Source organism: Pistacia vera, unplaced genomic scaffold (assembly GCF_008641045.1).
Source record: "Pistacia vera cultivar Batoury unplaced genomic scaffold, PisVer_v2 Contig35, whole genome shotgun sequence".
In the NCBI taxonomy this organism is placed as follows: domain Eukaryota; kingdom Viridiplantae; phylum Streptophyta; class Magnoliopsida; order Sapindales; family Anacardiaceae; genus Pistacia; species Pistacia vera.
In genome coordinates, this window is record NW_022196168.1 from 1,212,323 (window position 1) to 1,234,493 (window position 22,171).

Sequence of the window (22,171 nt, forward strand, 5' to 3'; positions counted from 1 at the left end):
CTATAGTTGGTTACAGTAGATATATGTTCACACAAGTCTTAAATATGAACACTCTCCAGAAGTTACGATTGTTTTACAGAATTTTTTGAAAAAAACCTAGTATTAACTCTTTATATTTGTTATAATTTTTGTATCCTATTCCTTTTATTTAAGAATGTTACAAACAAAGAACTGATTGTAATTTTCTTATATTGTATTGATAAATTATACATCAATATATAAAAAAATAAAGAACTAATCTAGGAAACAAATAATTTAATCTAGGAAATGAATAATCTAACTTCCTATTTTACAGATTTGTTCCTAATATATATTGATTACAATCCTAATATCCTATTATAGATTTATATACTTAATCATGCAATACTGTAAGATTTTGCATGATTATCTACAACACTCCCCCTCAAGATGGAGCATAGATGTTAATCATACCCAGCTTGTTACAAATATAATCAATCCGAACCCCATTCAAAGCTTTAGTGAAAACATCTCCTAGTTGCTCTCCAGTCTTCACATATCCTATAGAGATTAAATCTTACTGTATTTTCTCACGAATGAAATAACAGTCAATTCAAATGTGCTTAGTTCATTCATGAAATACGGGATTAGAAGCAATATGAAGAGCGGCTTGGTTATCACACCACAATTTCACTGGCAAAGAGGCCATAAGACCAATTTCAATCAAAAACTGATATATCCATATTACTTCACACACAGACTGGGTCATAGCCCTATATTCTGATTTTGCACTAGATCGGGACACAACAGTTTGCTTCTTACTTTTCCATGAGACCAAATTTCCACCAACAAAAACACAGTAGCCTATAGTGAATCTCCTATCTATCTTGGAACCTGCCCAATCTGCATTAGAGAAGCACTCAATATTATGTCCATGATTTCCGTACAAAATACCACGTCCTGGAGCTCTTTTCAAATAACACAGAATTTGTTCTAAAGCTGCCCAATGGTCAACTGTAAGAGAAGACATGAATTGACTTACTACACTGACAAGGTATGCAATATCAAGATGAGTGACTGTTAAATAGTTCAACTTTCCAAGCAGTCTTCTATACCTCTTATGATCTTCAAACAGTTCACCATCTTTGGTAAGTTGCGAATTAGGAAACATTGGCGTACTGCATGGCTTAGCATTCAATTTTCCTGTCTCAGTTAATAAGTTAAGTACATATTTTCTTTGAGAGAGGAAGATGCCTTTCTTACTCCTTGTTACCTCAAACCCCAAGAAATACTTCAACACTCATAAATCTTTTGTATGAAACTAGGTGTGAAAAAATGACTTAAGTAATGAAATCCCTGTAGTGTCACTCCCAGTGATGATAATGTCGTCAACATATACGACCAGAAGAATAATGTCAACTGTTGATTGTTTGTAAAAGACTGAGTGATCAAACTTGCTCTTTGTCATTCCGAACTTTTTAAGTACCTGACTGAACTTTCCAAACAAAGCACATGGACTTTGTTTCAAACCATACAACGATTTGTGAAGATGACAAACTTTCCCATACTCCCCCTGATCAACAAACCTAGGTGGTTACTTCATATAGACTTCTTCCTGAAGGTCACCATGTAAAAAGACATTTTTTATGTAATGACCAAGAATGAGTAGCCGCCATAGAGATAAATAAGCGAGTATAAGTCAATTTGGCCAGAGGGGAAAAAGTGTCAGAATAATCCACTCCATAAGTTTGAGCATAGCCTTTAGCTACAAGATGAGCTTTAAGCGTAGCCACTGACCCATCAGGATTTACTTTAACATTAGACAAGAAATTATGGACTGATATGTTGAAAAAAGACTAGGATTATCTGTCATATGATCTGTGGCACTAGAATCAATGACCCATTTGGAAGATGAGGAAATAAGATATGTATTTGGTTTACCTGACTCGACGAGAGCAGTGATGGAAGTAGATGAGGACTTCAATGATTCTTGATACTGAGAAAACTTGGCAAACTCATCAGTTGAAATATAACCGTCTTCTCAGAAGTATCCGTAGCGGCAACATGAGCTAACTGAGTTTTCTGGGCCTTATTTTGCAACTTTCTACACGTGCGCTTTGTATGACCGGGTTCATGACAGTAGTAGCACAAAATCCCTCCTAACTCCTGACTCCTATTATCACGATTATTCGAACCCCCTCCTCTATTATTGCTCCTATTATATAAACGTTCGGTGTCATTATTCTGACTTACAAGAGCACTACTCGACTGAACAGATGGAGTGCTTTTTGTATGAAAAACCCTAGTAAATATGTCTTGGAGGGAGGTGATCTCAGAACTGGCGAGAACCTGAGATTTAGCAGATTCAAACTCAGAAGGGAGTCCAGCTAGGAAACTCATAATCGCTATTTTCTCTCGTTGAGCTTGTTGAACTTTCACATTAGCACTCACCGGTAAAAAGACGTTATGTTCTTCATATATCCTTTTAAAGTCCATAAAATAGGTTGTAAGAGACCTATCTTGTTTCTCAGCTTGATAAAAGGCTTTGCATACATAAAAAATACGAGAAACATTCCCTTTCCCAGAATACAAAAAATCTAGATAGTCCATCAATTCTTTCACATATTCACAATGATTAATTAAACCAAGTAGCTCACTGTTGATGGAGTTCCGTATCTGCAAGAACAACCGGGCATCCTCTCTCAACCATGTTTGCTTTGAATCGTCTTCAGACGAATCTTTTGTGAGATGATCATCTTTACCAATGCTTCGCAAGTAAAGACGAATTGTCTTACTCCAATCAAAATAGTTATTAGACCCATTAAGCTTATGTTCCGTAATTTTTGACATTACATGAATCATATCAGTTATAGGTTTATCAGCCATGGTAAGAAGACGAAAAATTGATCTCAACACAAATAGCCAACACAACTTACAGATGAAAATCAACAAATTGACCTCAACACAAATAGCCAACAAAACTTTTCAAAGAACGAAATCTGATACCAACAGAAATCAACTAAACTGATCTGACCTGGCTGAGATATTGAGGAACTAATCACACAGACTTGTCGGAAATATCAAGACGAAGCCGGGAAGGGTGATCGGAGCACTGTCCTCCGTCGCACGCGCCGGCGCGTGAATACTGCCGCAGATGAAAATGTGGCACGTGAGACTCACGCGCTGCTCCTCCGGTGACTGGACTTCAGGGAATGGTCGATCGGCAGGAGGGGCTTCTTCCTAGGCAGGCGGTGAGAAAAAAATGCCACTCTCCAGGGTGACTCACAAATAATGCTCACTTGGGCAGAGAAAAAAGAAAAGGAAATCGAAATTGAGAAACAACTTAGAATTGCTCTGATGCTATGTTACAAACAGAGAACTGATTGTAATTTTTTTATATTGTATTGATAAATTATACATCAATATATAGGAAAATAAAGAACTAATCTAGGAAACAAACAATCTAAACTAGGAAATGAATAATCTAACTTTCTATTTTACAGATTTGTTCCTAATATATATTGATTACAATCCTAATAACCTATTATAGATTTATACACTTAATCATGCAATATCTATAAGATTTTGCATGATTATCTACAACAAAGAAGAAGAAAAAAAAAAAAAGCTTTGTAGTGCCCCCTTAAAGTAAATTTTTGCATCCACTACTGCTTATTGATTAAGGACTTAAATTTTTAACATCTAATCCTTTCTAGTGTTCTTCATCCTAAATAATTTACAATTTTAAATTTAAAAATACTGTCATTGGCATATCTCATACTAACTACAAGATCATGCCATAGAACTGTGTTGTAAAAGTTGAAAGACAAGTACTTTAGTGAAGAATAGGAGGTATATATCATGTGATTTACTAAACCTGGAGTGATTAATTACAAATAAGAGTACAAACATGAGATGTAATGATAATGGCACTAAAATAAGATGCTTCAAAGGACAAAAATAAATCCACTCAGTTTTATTTAAGATCTCCCTGGCCTATCTTGATATCTTTTAAAACCTTTTTTTTTTTCCTTTTTTCATTGAACTATTTTCTTGGCATTAAGGTTTTTATGTATTCTTCTCACTGCTAAAATATTGTCCATTAATTTGCAGGAATCGCCCGAAGGCAGGAAGATGACGGATTTTCGGAAATCTCTACCTGCATTCAAGGAAAAGGAAAGGTTGCTCCAAGCAATAGCTCGGAATCAGGTTTGACCTTGGAACTCTTAGTCTGATTTTCAGCTGAGCTTTTAAAACACAATGCACTAATCTTATGCAGAAATATTCCTTCCCTCTTTTATTCTATGTGAAGGTCCTGAAGGACTTCTTCTTGATAATCTTTGGTTTGATCTTTCTATAAGTTGATATATTCTTTTAGGCATTTAATATTCTATTTTAGTTTGGAACTGCTTATTTTTCAAATTGTTCTCATCAAATTTTGCCCTTCACCTATGCTAACAATTTAATTATCATTATAAAGTGCCATGGACGAAAATGCATGGGATAATGCTCTGAAATAATGAATTTACATTTTGTTTAGTTGTTGACTATGTTGGTGTTTAGTAGGAAGTGGCTGCTATTTAGAATGCATGGATCTTGTTCTTGTGAGATTATCTGTGCATCATAATATCTTCTACTTTTATTTCTTTTTGGAACATTTGGAAGGGCAACTCCTCATGTGACTGACTAGGCCGTTTATATTGTGAACATAATGAGATATAACGCCTTATCTGTAAAGAAAATGGCTTATTGTTTACCTTAAGAACAATCAATGAGAAGTCTTAAAAAAATTTAGAGCAAGATGTTCTTGGGGTGATTTATATATCTTCATTCTCTTTCAGCACTCTTATAAATTGTTTTAATTGTAGGTAATAGTAATATCCGGAGAGACAGGATGTGGTAAGACCACTCAACTTCCTCAATACGTATTAGAGTCAGAAATAGAATCTGGCCGTGGAGCATTCTGTAGCATAATATGCACACAACCTCGAAGAATATCTGCTATGGCTGTTTCAGATAGAGTTTCCACAGAGAGAGGGGAGCCTCTTGGTGAAACAGTGAGCTTTGTCTCCCTCAATGAGCTAACATATGCACTCACAAACTTATAATTTTTTGCAGTCACATGATAGTCTTTCAATTAAAGAGTTTTCTATATTCTTCCTGCTATACCACAACAGATATTTTTTGGTAGGTTGGCTTCAAAGTTCGATTAGAGGGTATGAAAGGAAAAAATACCCATCTGCTTTTTTGCACCAGTGGTATTTTACTTCGAAGGCTGCTAAGTGACCACAACTTGAATGGTATCACCCATGTCTTTGTTGATGAAATTCATGAGCGAGGCATGAATGAAGGTGCAGTACTGTAATGTGTGTTTATCTCTAGCTGCAGTCAGCAGTCTGGTATTAGTCTTGAGATATTTTTACACTTGCTGTTTTTTTTTTTTTTTCCAGATTTTCTCTTGATTGTGTTGAAGGATCTTCTTTCACGCCGTAGGGATTTGAGACTGATTTTAATGAGTGCAACTCTGAATGCTGAGCTGTTCTCCAATTATTTTGGAGAAGCACCCACAATTCACATCCCGGTAAGCTAGAAGTTGAGCTCTTGCTTGATTTACAGTTCTTTCAAATCTAAGTTTTTCTGGTGTCTATAGAGTAAGCAAGCTATGATTACATTCTGGCTTGCATTTGTGTGTGAAAAAACCGAATGTAGTTCCATCTTGTTGAAGCTCAATTTGCTATTGATCTGATTTGGCTGTGTTTTTATATAATTCAGGGCTTTACATATCCAGTGCAAGCTCACTTTTTGGAAGATGTACTAGAAATGACTGGGTACAAGTTGAGTTCTTTTAACCAAGTTGATGACTATGGACAAGAGAAAACGTGGAAGACACAGAGGCAGCTGGTGCCACGAAAACGGAAAAACCAGATCACTGCTCTTGTTGAGGTATAGTAGTCTATCTTCTTTATTAGCTAGGGTTGCCTTCAAAATTAGAAATATAAATTATGATGGCTAGAAATCAACATATTATTGCAATTTAATAGATACCCATCTAACAACTCAAACAATTAGGCTGGGCAGTGGACCTTTTGTGGGCTTAGGTAAAACTCTCTTTGGAAAACCGGCTTGCCAAGGGAAGGTGTCTAAGCCCTTTATAACCCACATGTCCACCCTTTTCCCTCTCAATGTAAGATCTTAATGCAAACATTTTCATTAGTCTCATGATGCATCGATTGGGATTTCTAGGAACAATTTAATGTCTGTTTCTCGTTATTTCCTTTGGGATATGTGGTAAAATTGAGACGTCCCTTCAGCTCTGTTGTGAAGATGTCTATAGAAAATGCATGTAATAATTTTTAAGAATGTGGTGTGATCTTAATGACCTTTTTTCTTTTTCAGGATGCTCTCCAAAATTCTACTTTTGAAAATTACAGCTCCAGGGCACGTGATTCTCTTGCATGTTGGACAGCTGATTGCATAGGATTTAATCTTATTGAGGCAGTTCTGTGCCATATATGTCGAAAAGAACGCCCAGGTGCTGTGTTGGTATTTATGACTGGTTGGGAGGATATCAGCTGTTTGAGGGATCAACTTAAAGCTCATCCACTTATAGGAGATCCTAATCGAGTTTTGCTTCTAACTTGTCATGGTTCAATGGCGACATCTGAACAAGTATGTATTCTGCCCATATCATACATGGGGGTCAATACTCGTCCACATATTATTTACTGCCTTCTTTTTATCTTTTTCTGCAGAAACTCATATTTGAGAGACCACCACCTAATGTACGTAAAATTGTTCTGGCAACAAATATGGCTGAGGCAAGCATTACAATTAATGATGTAGTCTTTGTGGTTGATTGTGGAAAAGCGAAGGAAACCACTTATGATGCATTGAATAACACACCTTGTCTACTACCTTCTTGGATATCACAAGCGTCTGCTCGACAAGTAAGTTTCCAATTAAAATAGATTAGCCTCAGCACTTAGATTTACCATTACTGGTGTGAAGTTTATTTTCTACTTTTATTCATGATTGGTACCATTGGTAAAGGCTGAGGGGTGTATCATCTTCACTTCGTCCAATGAGATGAATGGTGAGGTTTCATATACTCCATTTTTTTTTTTTTTTTGGATAAAACCGTTAATTGTATAAAAAGAATAAAAGAAACAACCTAAGAAGGGAAATGCCCTTCAGGCTAAACCTTGGACAAGCCCAAGGCTAAGCTACACAAAAGACCAAGAACACAAGAGGATGTACAATCCTTTAAGCCCAAAGCCTATACAAAAAACAAGGCCTTAAAAGGAGGCTCAAAACCAATCAAAAAAGAAAACCCAAACTACCCAATCAACTTTCTGCAACCATTCTCCATTAACCACAAGGCTTCCAACAGCCCTAGGAAGATCAGAATCAATGGAATGGATATAACTACGACCTTGTCCAATCAACCAAGGCCAGCAACTGTCACACTTACTACAGCTAGCAGTAATTTTTCTCCACCCATACTTTCCAGAAACAATGATCACCCTGACTACCCTCAGGATAGTATGATCGTCACTGAAAATTGGATCATCATTCCAAATCATAAGAGACCAAAAGTCATAATCCCCAAGCTGATGAGCATCCACTTCTCTTCTGCCTGTCCAACATGAACCTTCAGAATTCACATCAGTCCTACGAGCCTCCCAGATGGCCCCATGGTAAAGCTCCTGGATTTCATTCCATCACAGCCTATAGAGACCTTTCCACTTTTCCCAATTCCACCCAGCAAAGGTGCTCCCCTTTTTAGAAACCATGCTGCATCTCCAAACAAGACAGAGACATCGATTTCCTGTTTGGTTATGCACCATAGTGGGTGTGAGTGTTATTCAAATTTTCCAATAAAAGAAGAAAAAATTGGGAGCATTCTGTGCACCTAGAATGAAGTTTTTAGGATGTTATTGGCATCTGTTATTACTCTATTTTTGCATCTTCAGTTATCCTTTTAATTGGCTGTCTTAGCATTTACAACGCTTAGTATTAAGTTAGTTCTTGGCTGCAGAGAAGGGGCAGGGCTGGTCGTGTGCAACCTGGAGATTGTTACCACCTATATCCCAGATGTGTTTATGAAGCTTTTGCTGAATATCAACTTCCTGAACTTTTGAGAACTCCCTTGAACTCTCTCTGCTTGCAAATAAAGAGTTTGCAAGTTAGAAGTATTGGAGAATTTTTATCAGCAGCTCTGCAACCACCAAAACCATTGGCTGTAAGTAATTTTATGAATTATTTATTTGTCCAGATTGACATCTGTCTTATGAATGCCAGCATATTGTTGTTAAGGAACTTTATGAATCTTTGCTTTAATGGCAAGATCTCTTTCTCTCTCTCTCTCTCTCACATATAGATTGCTATGAAACCATGTTGTATTATGTATATTTAAGTTACAACATTCTTATAGTTCATTTAGCATTTTTCTTCTTAATATTGTTAATGGAATGTACTCAACATCTTTTTTTTTTTGTTTTTTTTTTTTTTTTTTTTTCAAGTTCATGGAATATTCCACCGAAAATGATGAATAAATATGCATGATTTGTATGCTTGAAAATTTTGACTATCATTATTTTCTTTCTCCCCTTACACCACAAGATTACTTGTTATGAATTGATCAAAATTAGAGTTGGACGCAAGAGAGCTTGTGCCGGGATGGTCTTAAATTATGCTGTTTATAGGGGATTCTCAATCCATGGTATGAACTTCTGTTAGATTTAGGATGCTTCACTATTGAATGTTGTTGGTTCTTATGTTTACATTGCCATACACTTCCGATTTGCTAATCCAATTTCCATTATGATTTTATGTTTCAATGATACTGGGGTAGCCACATTTATTTTGTCATTCACTTCCCACTCCTGGTAGATATTTCAGTAGTGAATGACAGGTCCAAAATGCTGTTGACTTTTTGAAGATGATTGGGGCCTTAGATGAGAAGGAGAATCTGACAATCTTGGTTAGTTTGCTAACTCTTTTATGAAAGGAGTGATGTTTATTTTTGCATTTGATTTACATCTTTTAAAATCTTTTCCTTTATTTGATTTCTTATGTTTTTGCTTCTTCCAAACAGGAAAGTTTTTGTCAATGCTTCCTGGGATCCCAAGCTCGGGAAAATGTTAGTCATGGGTGCTATATTCCGTTGCTTTGATCCTGTGTTAACTATTGTTCTGGGCTCAGCGTCAGGGATCCTTTCCTTTTGCCTCAAAAAAGAAGGATGTAAGTATGAAATCAACATGTTACGGATATGTACTAAAGAATTATGTTTTTCTTTACAATATTTTTTCCTCTCTTATGGATCCCCCTTCCCCCTTTTTAAACAAAACTACAACACAGCTTGTGAATAAATTACATCTAAAATGTTTCATGCCTAAAGTGCATAAATTATGCATGTTGAATATAATCTTACTACTGAAAGGTGTTTATGAATGGGGTATTGAAGTGCAGTTGCAAGGTACCCTATTTAGTGTGGGGTATTATAGTATTTTTCTTTGTAGAACTCTTTAGATCCTAAGTTGGGATCAAGATCACATGGGTGTGTTTGTTTTATTATTTGAGAGTATTTTTGAAATATTATTGGTAGGTAAAGTTGGGTGATTTTACGAGGTAGAATTAAAAATTAAACAAAAACTCCCTGGTTTGTTTAATTTAATAACACTCTAGTATATAAAATTTTGTAAAATGACAAAAGCACTCACAGTTGCCAGATTCCGGCCACCACCGCGGAATCTGTGTTACACGCACGCTGACTAGATCTAGCCTTTCGTGCTCGATCGGCATTTTCCAACTAGATCCACCACGGATTGGCCTCGTCAACAACGGCCATCTCTTGGCCTTCGTTGACGGCCAGATCTGACATTTTCCGGCTAAATCCCAGTGGATCTAGCTGGAAAAGGCCAGATCAGTCATTACCGCCGTTCCGTCGATAGTGCACCGTTTGACAAATTCCGGCTACCACCAACGGTGGTTGCCAGATCTAGCAACTATGGGTGGGTGGGGTGTTTTTGTTAATTTATAAATTTTTTTTGGTGAGGTGTTTTTGTCAATTAACAAACCTAAGGGGTTTAAAAAAATTTTTAATTTAGGATATGATTTGAAAATAGGGACAACGCGCATTTGTATTTGGAATAAGGATAGAATAGTGGTGAAATAATTAACAAATGCAGCCATTATTTATTATGAAGATTACAAAATGACTCCCACCCAAGAATGACACGATGGATGCATTTTAAAGATTAAAATTTGTTCTTGCTTTCCAATAAACCAAATTAAAGTATTTCCCCAAGCCCGCATAGTTGTGAAGCTGTCACTAAATCTGATTGGATATCATTTTTTGCTTAATGCTAAAAGGATTCAGGAGATTAGTGCATCTTAGTATATACTTTCTGAGTTACGATCACATATTATTGATTTAATTCTTATAGTTAGGGCCTCTGGAGCTTCTTTCATGTGGTAGTACTTTTAGCAAACCATCAATGGGCACCTGTTATATTGTAGTATTGTTAGGATCCATGAATAAGCATCTGATTTCTTAGAAACTTCATGCATTAACTAACGATTCCCTCTGTGGTTTAGTTAGCTGGAATAGCAAAGTCTAGATTCTCTGCAAAAGACTACAGTGATCACATGGCTCTTGTCCGTGCGTATGAAGGTGGAAAATGCTGAAAGAGAAGGATCAGCATATGAGTATTGTTGGAGATTCCTGTCGCACAAACTCTTCAGCAATCCTTCTCTTCGGAAGCAGTTTTCCTTCATTTTAAGAGATGCTGGTTTACTTGATGAGACACAGGTACCAACAACAAATTAAGTCACAACCAGTCCATGGTTCGTGCTGTCATATGTTCTGGCTCTTTCCTGGCATATCATCATTGTAGTAAGTTATCTCTGCATGTTAATGTTTGTGCTTTGTATTTTGTTCATCCTAAAACTCTCTGTTGACATTTTCAATGTTTACTTGTTGTACACACGAGAGACATCCATGTCTTTTAAAACCATGGATGACGGTCAAGTTTCTATATGCGGTAAGTGTACAAGTGACATGTCTAACTGAAACTAGACTTGTTTTTGTTGAGACATGAAGTTTTTTGTTTTCTGTGTTTCCTTCAATTTGGCTATAGATTCAACTTATATGCTGTTTATCCGGTGTTGCACTAGGGACAGGCTCCAAGTCGATTGTGAATCCGCAGTTTATATTCCTTTGTCATATCATTGCAGCTTCTAAATTTAAATTCAAAATGTAGTTGATTTTATTGGACATAATTGAATTCTAGCTGATTAGACTTACATGAAGGAAAATATCGGCATTTGACTCTCACTAAAAATGTATGCAATATGCTAAATGGTCCATGGACGTCTTGTTACCATCCATGATACACACAGTATGACTTAAAATTCCTTATTTCTTGATTATGTCTATATGTACCACATCTTGATTAAATATTACCATAGATTTTATAATTTGGCGGCGATTATTTAGATATTTTTATAACTCTTTTCCATCTCTTTGATGTGTTTGCTTAAAAGCCTGACCTATTTGATCGTGTGATTTTTTACAAGTTATATATTCAAGCCTGGAAAAATTTTTAACATGCAAATACTTGAATTTATATTCCACTCTAAGTTGTCCTGACATTGTTTTCTTTTTAAAAAGATGGAAAGTACCTGATCCATGTATGGCTATACCTTCATGAAGATATTTAACAGCCTTCCTTATAAGAAGGCAAAATCTTCTCGCATTAATATTTAACAATCATCTTATCCTGGATGATATGACCCTGTTTCTCTTTTATTTTTTGCTCTGCTTCTACGCATTAGTTATGTGGTAATGTTTCTTCTGCAGAATTCTGTGAATGCACCTATCAGACTATTCCTTACCCATGGCTGGTCTTTGGTGAAAAAGTGAAAGTCAATACAGTTTTCATCCGTGATTACTGGAATATCTGATTCGATACATCCTTTTTGGTGGGTCTCTAACTGCGGGGCACAGGTACTTCGTTACAAAAAACACAAATTTTACTTTTTGCTGTTCCAGGGCATTTAATTGCTAGGACTTTATGATAACTAACTTCGCTATTTTCAGGCTGGCCATTTAAAATGCTGGAAGGTTATATTGATTTCTTCATGGATCCTTGTTTGGCAGATTGCTATTTGAGCTTAAGGAAGCTGTGAAGCTTCTTCGCAAAAAGGTTAAGTTTAATAAAGGGTGAATTTAGATATTTCATACTTCTTCAATAGTTATGTGCCACGTGAAGAGAATCTCTATTTTAAAGGTAAGCAATCGAACTGATTTTCAGTTCCTCCTCTTGTCATATCCTGTATGGTAAGTAAGAATAATGGGCATAGTTATGTTTGTAGCCTTTGAAGAGAACAAAACTGCTATGCTATAGGGCTTTGGATACCCTTATTGATCACTTGCATCATCTATTTTCATTCTGAATTATTCAACAAAATTTCCCTCTTTATGATTTTCTAGTTGATCCTTGAAACCCTGTAATATATACTTGACAAGAGCTGCTTAAGTGGGTCTCAAGTTTCAGAAGAAAATCTGTAAAATGATGATTGCTTTTGTTGACACAGCTGACGATCGTAGCATTGACATTCACAAGAGGCAAGTACCTTATGCTTGCTGTTCAAGAGCTGGTAACAGGAGATCAATGTGAGGGAATTTGTTTGGTCTGCAGGCAAGAGACCGAAGGAGTCGGTGACAACAGCAGATTTACAAAAGATGGAACAAATCCTAAAAGCTTACTACAAACTCTTTTGATGAGAGCAGCCATTCCCCCCGAAATACAAAACAAAGCATCTTAAGACAATTTCAGGGCGCTGGTAGAGTTCAAGGGAATGCAATTTGTGGAAAACCAAAGAAAAACAAGCAGCTTGCAGAGAGGGATGCTGCTGTAGAAGCCTTGGCCTGGTTGACTCACACCTCTACAGACAATCGAGACTGCGATGACGATACCCCACCTGATGTCACTGATAATATGTAAAACTTCTTGGGAAACGTCGAATCAAAAGGCCGCCCTCATTGATAATGAATTCATTAAGATTGCCCTTGAGAGCTCCTAGACAAATGAAAGTGGAAACAAGTTGATCATATGCTAAATTGTTTTGCTGCAGCAATTTTTGCCTATTATCCATAAATGTGAATTGCAAAGCCTCCCGAAATGAATGAACCGGAACGTAGTGGTATTACCCTTTAGGTTGGCATTGAGGTCAAATCTCCTTAGCGCGGAGCTGACGCTCTTAGATATTTTATATCCCGTTGATTTCCTCATTATTATTTACAAGTCTGGGATATCTGGGTCAGGGAAAAGGACACTGTGTGTGTTACCCAATAGTTTATTTGTTTACTTATTAAATGTGTTATGGCATAATGATCAATCTCCCATTGAGATATGTTGTATAATTTTAGCCGAACTGTTTCATTAGTAATTTGATTCTAATTTAAAGTCAGTTAAAATAATTTTACCTAAATTTGCAATTACAGGTGCACTTATGAATTGTCCATTTTTATAGGGAGTGACAAACAAGACGAGGAACTTTGACGGATTTTGACTGCTAAATAAATGTTGATGAGTTATCAAGTCGTTAAACAAACATCAAGTCAACTCAAAGTGGCAATCAAAAGTTAAATTCTTTTACTCCCTAGAACAATTACTTGTAAAAAGGGGGTTTCACCCACAAGACGAAAAAGCAAAAAGAACAAAATACCAATGTTTTAAAACCCAACCCGGGGTGAAACCCGACAAAGTTTCCGGTTGACAAAAAATTTTAAAACTCAACAAGTACACCCCTGAAAATTACCTACAAGTCCCTACATGTTTGAACTTTATCAAACACACCCCTAATGAAAATCGACCGACGACTTATCGATAGCGACGACACTCCAGATGCAACCCCAATCGTCCCTTGAGCCCTTTTCCATTAAAATCTACCCAAGATCTGGCCGAAATAGGTTCGATTTCGGCCAGATCTCACCGATGCTGGCATGGATATTCCAGGCCAGATCTCATCCACGTCGACGCCGACAAACCTCCCCATCACCCAGGAATTACTTCCCTGTTCCTCCCGACCAAAACCCACCTCACCCCACCCCCGTTAGCCTCGCCAATAGCCGAAAAAATCTCATTACTGTCGCTGCCAGGTTTGTTCGATTTCCGATCGATTTACTCACCGGAAATCAACGTCATCACCACCATTGCATTCACCGGAACTCGGTCTTCAAAAGCCCTAACCTTCTAGCTGTCGATTGTTCGCCAATCATTCTCTCAAATCTTAGGGTTTTGGGATGAATCGGAAAAATTAAACCTGACCCGTTGAAGCTACCGAGTCCCGGTTAAACCGGCCGGGCTGGGCCGGGTTTTAAAACAATGCAAAATACAATATCGTCCATCTTCAAGCAATGAAAGGTGCTCCACTAGTTTAGGTTTCTAGGCCTTCAAATATCTGTAAAATCTCTGTTGCATAGCCATAGAACCGTAACAAAAAGAGTATAATGCTAAATATGAAAACAAAAACCGAAGGAACTAGATGCATTCAAGTCTTTTTATGCATTTGTTTTGATAAGAGAAGCCGTGAAAAATCTGTTCACACATTTCCACCTAAATATTCCTCTACCTTCTTTACATATTCATCGAGTTCTAAACTGAAGAATATTGTCAGACAAACTCCTTAATAATCAAGAAACTTGAAGAATACAACATCAACGCTCATTGATCCTGTGGNACTTAGTTATGAAATTGATCAAAATTAGAGTTGGACGGCAAGAGAGACTTGTGCCGGGATGGTCTTAAATTATGCTGTTTATAGGGGATTCTCAATCCATGGTATGAACTTCTGTTAGATTTAGGATGCTTCACTATTTAATGTGTTGGTTCTTTATGTTTACATATGCCATACACTTCCGATTTGCTAATGCCAATTTCCATTATATGATTTTATGTTTCAATGATACTGGGGTAGCCACATTTATTTTGTCATTCACTTCCCACTCCTGGTAGATATTTACAGTTAGTGAATGACAGGTCCAAAATGCTGTTGACTTTTTGAAGATGATTGGGGCCTTAGATGAGAAGGAGAATCTGACAAATCTTGGTTAGTTTGCTAACTCTTTTATGAAAGGAGTGATGTTTATTTTTGCATTTGATTTACATCTTTTAAAATCTTTTCCTGGTTATTTGATTTCTTATGTTTTTGCTTCTTCCAAACAGGAAAGTTTTTGTCAATGCTTCCTGTGGATCCCAAGCTCGGGAAAATGTTAGTCATGGGTGCTATATTCCGTTGCTTTGATCCTGTGTTAACTATTGTATCTGGGCTCAGCGTCAGGGATCCTTTCCTTTTGCCTCAAGAAAAGAAGGATGTAAGTATGAAATCAACATGTTACTGGATATGTACTAAAGAATTATGTTTTTCTTTACAATATTTTTTCCTCTCTTATGGATCCCCCTTCCCCCCTTTTTAAACTAAAACTACAACACAGCTTGTGAATAAGATTACATCTAACATGTTTCATGCCTAAAGTGCATAAATTATGCATGTTGAATATAATCTTACTACTGAAAGTGTGTTTATTGAATGGGGTATTGAAGTGCAGTTGCAAGGTACCCTATTTAGTGTGGGGTATTATAGTATTTTTCTTTGTAGAACTCTTTAGATCCTAAGTTGGGACTCAAGATTCAATGGGTGTGTTTGTTTTATTATTTTGAGTAGTATTTTTGAAATATTATTGGTAGGTAAAGTTGGGTGATTGTTACGAGGTAGAATTTAAAAATTAACAAAAAACTCCCTAGGTTTGTTAATTTAAATAAACACTCTAGTATATAAAAATTTTGTAAAATGACAAAAGCACTCACAGTTGCCAGATTCCGGCCACCACCGCTGGAATCTGGTGTTACAGCGCACGACTGACTAGATCTAGCCTTTCGTGCTCCGATCTGGCATTTTCCAACTAGATCCACCACGGATTTGGCCGTCAACAACGGCCATCTCTTGGCCTTCGTTGACGGCCAGATCTGACATTTTCCGGCTAAATCCACGGTGGATCTAGCTGGAAAAGGCCAGATCAGTGCATTACCGGCCAGTTCCGGTCGATAGTGCACCGTTGTGACAAATTCCGGCTACCACCAACGGTGGTTGCCAGAATCTAGCAACTATGGGTGGGTGGGGGTGTTTTTGTTAATTTATAAATTTTTTTGGTGAGGGTGTTTTTGTCAATTAACAAACCTAAGGGGTTTAAAAAAATTTTTAATTTAGGATATGATTTTGAAAATAGGGAAACAAACGCGCATTTGTATTTGGAATAAGGATAGAATAGTGGTGAAATAATTAAACAAATGCAGCCATTATTTATTATGAAGATGTTACAAAATGACTCCCACCCAAGAATGACACGATGGATGCATATTTAAAGATTAAAATTTGTTCTTGCTTTCCAATTAAACCAAATTAAAGTATTTCTCCCCAAAGCCCGTCATAGTTGTGGAGAGCTGTCAACTAAATCTGATTGGATATCATTTTTTGGCTTAATGCTAAAAGGATTCAGGAGATTAGTGCATTACTTAGTATATACTTTCTGAGTTACGATCACATATTATTGATTTAATTCTTATAGTTAGGGCCTCTGGAGCTTCTTTCATGTGGTAGTACTTTTAGGCAAACCATCAATTGTGCACCTGTTTTATATTGTAAGTTATTGTTAGGATCCATGAATGAAAGCATCTGATTTCTTAAGAAACTTCATGCATTAACTAACGATTCCTCTCTGTGGTTTAGTTAGCTGGAATAGCAAAGTCTAGATTCTCTGCAAAAGACTACAGTGATCACATGGCTCTTGTCCGTGCATATGAAGGGTGGAAAGATGCTGAAAGAGAAGGATCAGCATATGAGTATTGTTGGAGGAATTTCCTGTCTGCACAAACTCTTCAGGCAATCCATTCTCTTCGGAAGCAGTTTTCCTTCATTTTAAGAGATGCTGGTTTACTTGATGAAGACACAGGTACCAACAACAAATTAAGTCACAACCAGTCCATGGTCCGTGCTGTCATATGTTCTGGTCTCTTTCCTGGCATATCATCAGTTGTAGTAAGTTATCTCTGCATGTTAATGTTTGTGCTTTGTATTTTGTTCATCCTAAAACTCTCTGTTGACATTTTCAATGTTTACTTGTTGTACAGCACAGAGAGACATCCATGTCTTTTAAAACCATGGATGACGGTCAAGTTTTTCTATATGCGGTAAGTGTACAAGTGACAATGTCTAACTGAAACTAGACTTGTTTTTGTTGAGACATGAAGTTTTTTGTTTTCTGTGTTTCCTTCAATTTGGCTATAGATTCAACTTATATGCTGTTTATCCGGTGTTGCACTAGGGACAGGCTCCAAGTCTGATTGTGAATCCGCAGTTTATATTCCATTTGTCAATATCATTGCTGCTTCTAAATTTAAATTCAAAATGTAGTTGATTTTAGTTGGACATAATTGAATTCTACGCTGATTAGAACTTACATGAAGGAAAATATTCGGCATTTGACTCTCACCTAGAAAATGTATGCAATATGCTAAATGGTCCATGGACTGCTTGTTACCATCTCATGATACACACAGTATGACCTTAAAATTCCTTATTTCTTGATTATGTCTCTAGTATGTACCACATCTTGATTTAAATATTACCATAGATTTTATAATTTGGCGGCGATTATTTAGATAATTTATTATAACTCTTTTGCCATCTCTTTGAATGCGGTTTGTTAAAAGCCTGGCCTATTTGATCTGTGTGAATTTTTTATAAGTTATATATTCAAGCCTGGAAAAATTGTTAACATGCAAATACTTGAATTTATATTCCACTCTAAGTTGTCCTGACTATGTTTTCTTTTTAAAAAGAAATGGAAAGTACCTGATCCATGTATGGCTATACCTTCATGAAGATATTTAACAGCCTTCCTTATAAGAAGGCAAAATCTTCTTCGCATTAATATTTAACAATCATCTTATCCATGGATGATATGACCCTGTTTCTCTTTTATTTTTTGCTCTGCTTCTACGCAATTAGTTGATGTGGTAATGTTTCTTCTTCAGAATTCTGTGAATGCACGCTATCAGACTATTCCTTACCCATGGCTGGTCTTTGGTGAAAAAGTGAAAGTCAATACAGTTTTCATCCGTGATTCCACTGGAATATCTGATTCGATACTAATCCTTTTTGGTGGTGCTCTAAGCTGCGGGGCACAGGTACTTCGTTAACAAACACAAATTTTACTTTTTGCTGTTCCAGGGCATTTAATTGCTAGGACTTTATGATAACTAACTTCGCTATTTTCAGGCTGGCCATTTGAAAATGCTGGAAGGTTATATTGATTTCTTCATGGATCCTTGTTTGGCAGATTGCTATTTGAAGCTTAAGGAAGAACTTGATAAGCTTCTTCGCAAAAAGGTTAAGTTTATATAAAGGGTAGAATTTAGATATTTCATACTTCTTCAATAATTATGTGCCACGTGAATGAGAATCTCTATTTTAAAGTGTAAGCAATCGAACTGATTTTCAGTTCTCTCCCTTGTCATATTCCTGTATGGTAAGTAAGAATAATGGGCATAAGTTATGTTTGTAAGCCTTTGAAGAGAACAAAACTGCTATGCTATAGGGCTTTGGATAACCCTTATTGATCACTTGCATCATCTATTTTCATTCTGAATTATTCAACATTATTCAACAAAATTTCCCTCTTTATGATTTTCTAGTTGTATCCTTGAAAACCCTGTAATATATACTTGACAAGAGCTGCTTAAGTGGGTCTCAAGTTTCAGAAGAAACTTAATCTGTAAAATGATGATTGCTTTTTGTTGACACAGCTTGACGATCGTAGCATTGACATTCACAAGGAAGGCAAGTACCTTATGCTTGCTGTTCAAGAGCTGGTAACAGGAGATCAATGTGAGGGAAGATTTGTGTTTGGTCGTGCAAGCAAGAGACCGAAGGAGTCTGGTGACAACAGCAGATTTACAAAAGATGGAACAAATCCTAAAAGCTTACTGCAAACTCTTTTGATGAGAGCAGGCCATTCCCCTCCGAAATACAAAACAAAGCATCTTAAGACAAATGAGTTCAGGGCGCTGGTAGAGTTCAAGGGAATGCAATTTGTGGGAAAACCAAAGAAAAACAAGCAGCTTGCAGAGAGGGATGCTGCTGTAGAAGCCTTGGCCTGGTTGACTCACACCTCTACAGACAATCGAGACTCGGATGACGATACCCCACCTGATGTCACTGATAATATGGTAAAACTTCTTGGGAAACGTCGAAGATCAAAAGGCCGCCCTCATTGATAATGAATTCATTAAGAGTGCTCCTTGAGAGCTCCTAGACAAATGAAAGTGGAAACAAGTTGATACATATGCTTAAATTGTTTTGCTGCAGCAATTTTTGCACTATTATCCATAAATGTGGAATTGGCAAAGCCTCCCAGAAATGGATGAACCGAGGAACGTAGTGGTATTACCCTTTAGGTTGGCAGTTGGAGGTTCAAATCTCCTTAGGCGCGGAGTGACGCTCTTAAGATATTATATATCCCGTTGATTTCCTCAGTATTATTTACCAAGTCTGGGATATCTGGGTCAGGGAAAAGGACACTGGTAGTGTGTTACCCTATTAGTTTATTTGTTTACTTATTTAAATGTGTTATAGGCATAATGATCAAAATCTCTCATTGAGATATGTTGTATAATTTTTAGCCGAGGAACTGTTTCATTATAGTAATTTGATTCTAATTTAAAGTCAGTTAAAATAATTTAAATGATAGAAGTTACTTAAATTTGCCATTACAGGTGCAGCTTATGAATTGTCCATTTTATAGGGAGTGACAAACAAGAGGAGGAACTTTGACGAATTTTTGACTGCTAAATAAATGTATGATGAGTTAAATCAAGTCGTTAAACAAACGAATCAAGTCAACTCAAAAGTTGCAATCAAAAGTTAAATTCATTTACATCCCTAGAACAATTACTTGTAAAAAGGGGGTTTCACCCACAAGACGAAAAAGCAAAAAGAACAAAATACCAATGTTTTAAAACCCAACCCGGGGTGAAACCCGACAAAGTTTCCGGTTGACAAAAAATTTTAAAACTCAACAAGTACACCCCTGAAAATTACCTACAAGTCCCTACATGTTTGAACTTTATCAAACACACCCCTAATGAAAATCGACCGACGACTTATCGATAGCGACGACACTCCAGATGCAACCCCAATCGTCCCTTGAGCCCTTTTCCATTAAAATCTACCCAAGATCTGGCCGAAATAGGTTCGATTTCGGCCAGATCTCACCGATGCTGGCATGGATATTCCAGGCCAGATCTCATCCACGTCGACGCCGACAAACCTCCCCATCACCCAGGAATTACTTCCCTGTTCCTCCCGACCAAAACCCACCTCACCCCACCCCCGTTAGCCTCGCCAATAGCCGAAAAAATCTCATTACTGTCGCTGCCAGGTTTGTTCGATTTCCGATCGATTTACTCACCGGAAATCAACGTCATCACCACCATTGCATTCACCGGAACTCGGTCTTCAAAAGCCCTAACCTTCTAGCTGTCGATTGTTCGCCAATCATTCTCTCAAATCTTAGGGTTTTGGGATGAATCGGAAAAATTAAACCTGACCCGTTGAAGCTACCGAGTCCCGGTTAAACCGGCCGGGCTGGGCCGGGTTTTAAAACAATGCAAAATACAATATCGTCCATCTTCAAGCAATGAAAGGTGCTCCACTAGTTTAGGTTTCTAGGCCTTCAAATATCTGTAAAATCTCTGTTGCATAGCCATAGAACCGTAACAAAAAGAGTATAATGCTAAATATGAAAACAAAAACCGAAGGAACTAGATGCATTCAAGTCTTTTTATGCATTTGTTTTGATAAGAGAAGCCGTGAAAAATCTGTTCACACATTTCCACCTAAATATTCCTCTACCTTCTTTACATATTCATCGAGTTCTAAACTGAAGAATATTGTCAGACAAACTCCTTAATAATCAAGAAACTTGAAGAATACAACATCAACGCTCATTGATCCTGTGGTTCAAACTCAACTTCTTAAACGCTAAACCAATCTTTAACGTTAACAAATCACACATCTTTCAAATTGCAAAACAATGAAACAACAAAGAAGAAAAAGAAACAGGTTTTCAGATCTAACATTGCAAAACAGAATGTTGTGCATCGCAGTCTCAATATAAACCAAGCTTTTATATCGACAACGGAAAGGAGGCATAGCCATTTCCATGTTATCAATAAATATGACCAAGATCATTTTATTTTGATCTACACTTACCCAACTGTCCAACAATATGCCACCTTCAAATCTTATTCTAGCCTTATTAGCATAAAAAAGCCAGCATATATGAGGGCATGAACTTATTAAACAACCACATAATTTTTTGAATCAAGAAAGACAGATTAAGCACGCTTGCAACAACTAAAACCATCATAGTAAAAATTTTGTGGGATATAATATCACAATTAGGTAAACTAATGTAAGTAAAACCCTATACTTTCTTAGAAAATAGAGATCTAAACCACTCAAACCTTGAAGAAAAGCAGAATTTCTCTAAAGCATTAATATCAAAACCCAGCACGTGATGACAATAAAAGTGGCATTTTAATAATCCAACACTAACGTCCAACACTATTTTACATCTTCTTCTAATGCTTTCAAAGTATATCCTAATAGAATTCAGATAAAATGGTCATTTATCTAATGTTAATCCTTCAAGCAAGATTTGGCAGACACAAAATATGATCTGGAATTGCAGTCACTTCTACTTCTCACCCCAAAGATAAAAAAAAGGGGCTCTCATCTATACTATGGACAGTTGTATTTCCGTTAAATTATAACAAGATAATCAATTTTTCTCATATTGAAGACAGCTGAATAAATTCAGAGACGAGGCAATGCCACTAACTAGCAAAAACGAGTGGAATGCCTATGGAGAAGAATATTTATGAACAAATATGGAGAGGAAATTAAAATTCACTACAAAAGTTTCTATGGAATATAATCGTACACATTTTCAAAATTCAGAGAAAAGCAAGATCATGACTTTAGATAAACATCCGCAAAGGAAGAAAAAAGAAAAAGACTTGGGAATGAGCAGGGTATTTAGGGTTCCTTGAGGATTTGAAATCTCAATGAGTTTGAGCTCCTC

The 22,171-nt window shown here is 36.7% G+C and overlaps 1 protein-coding gene across 1 annotated transcript in view; it reads left to right on the forward strand.

The window, feature by feature from the left end:
• The window catches only part of LOC116139249 (DExH-box ATP-dependent RNA helicase DExH3), a 25,727-nt gene extending 5,967 nt beyond the window's left edge, over nt 1-19,760 (forward strand). The window contains exons 5-19 of the mRNA XM_031424921.1: nt 4,072-4,167; nt 4,827-5,015; nt 5,150-5,309; nt 5,409-5,539; nt 5,731-5,901; nt 6,355-6,627; nt 6,711-6,905; nt 7,997-8,200; nt 15,006-15,075; nt 15,192-15,340; nt 16,753-17,061; nt 17,154-17,213; nt 18,060-18,212; nt 18,304-18,414; nt 18,831-19,760. Of these exons, the coding sequence (XP_031280781.1) occupies nt 4,072-4,167; nt 4,827-5,015; nt 5,150-5,309; nt 5,409-5,539; nt 5,731-5,901; nt 6,355-6,627; nt 6,711-6,905; nt 7,997-8,200; nt 15,006-15,075; nt 15,192-15,340; nt 16,753-17,061; nt 17,154-17,213; nt 18,060-18,212; nt 18,304-18,414; nt 18,831-19,301 (2,742 nt within the window). The 3' untranslated portion in view covers nt 19,302-19,760. The remainder of the gene's footprint in view (nt 1-4,071; nt 4,168-4,826; nt 5,016-5,149; nt 5,310-5,408; nt 5,540-5,730; nt 5,902-6,354; nt 6,628-6,710; nt 6,906-7,996; nt 8,201-15,005; nt 15,076-15,191; nt 15,341-16,752; nt 17,062-17,153; nt 17,214-18,059; nt 18,213-18,303; nt 18,415-18,830) is intronic.
• Nucleotides 19,761-22,171: the final 2,411 nt, after the last annotated feature.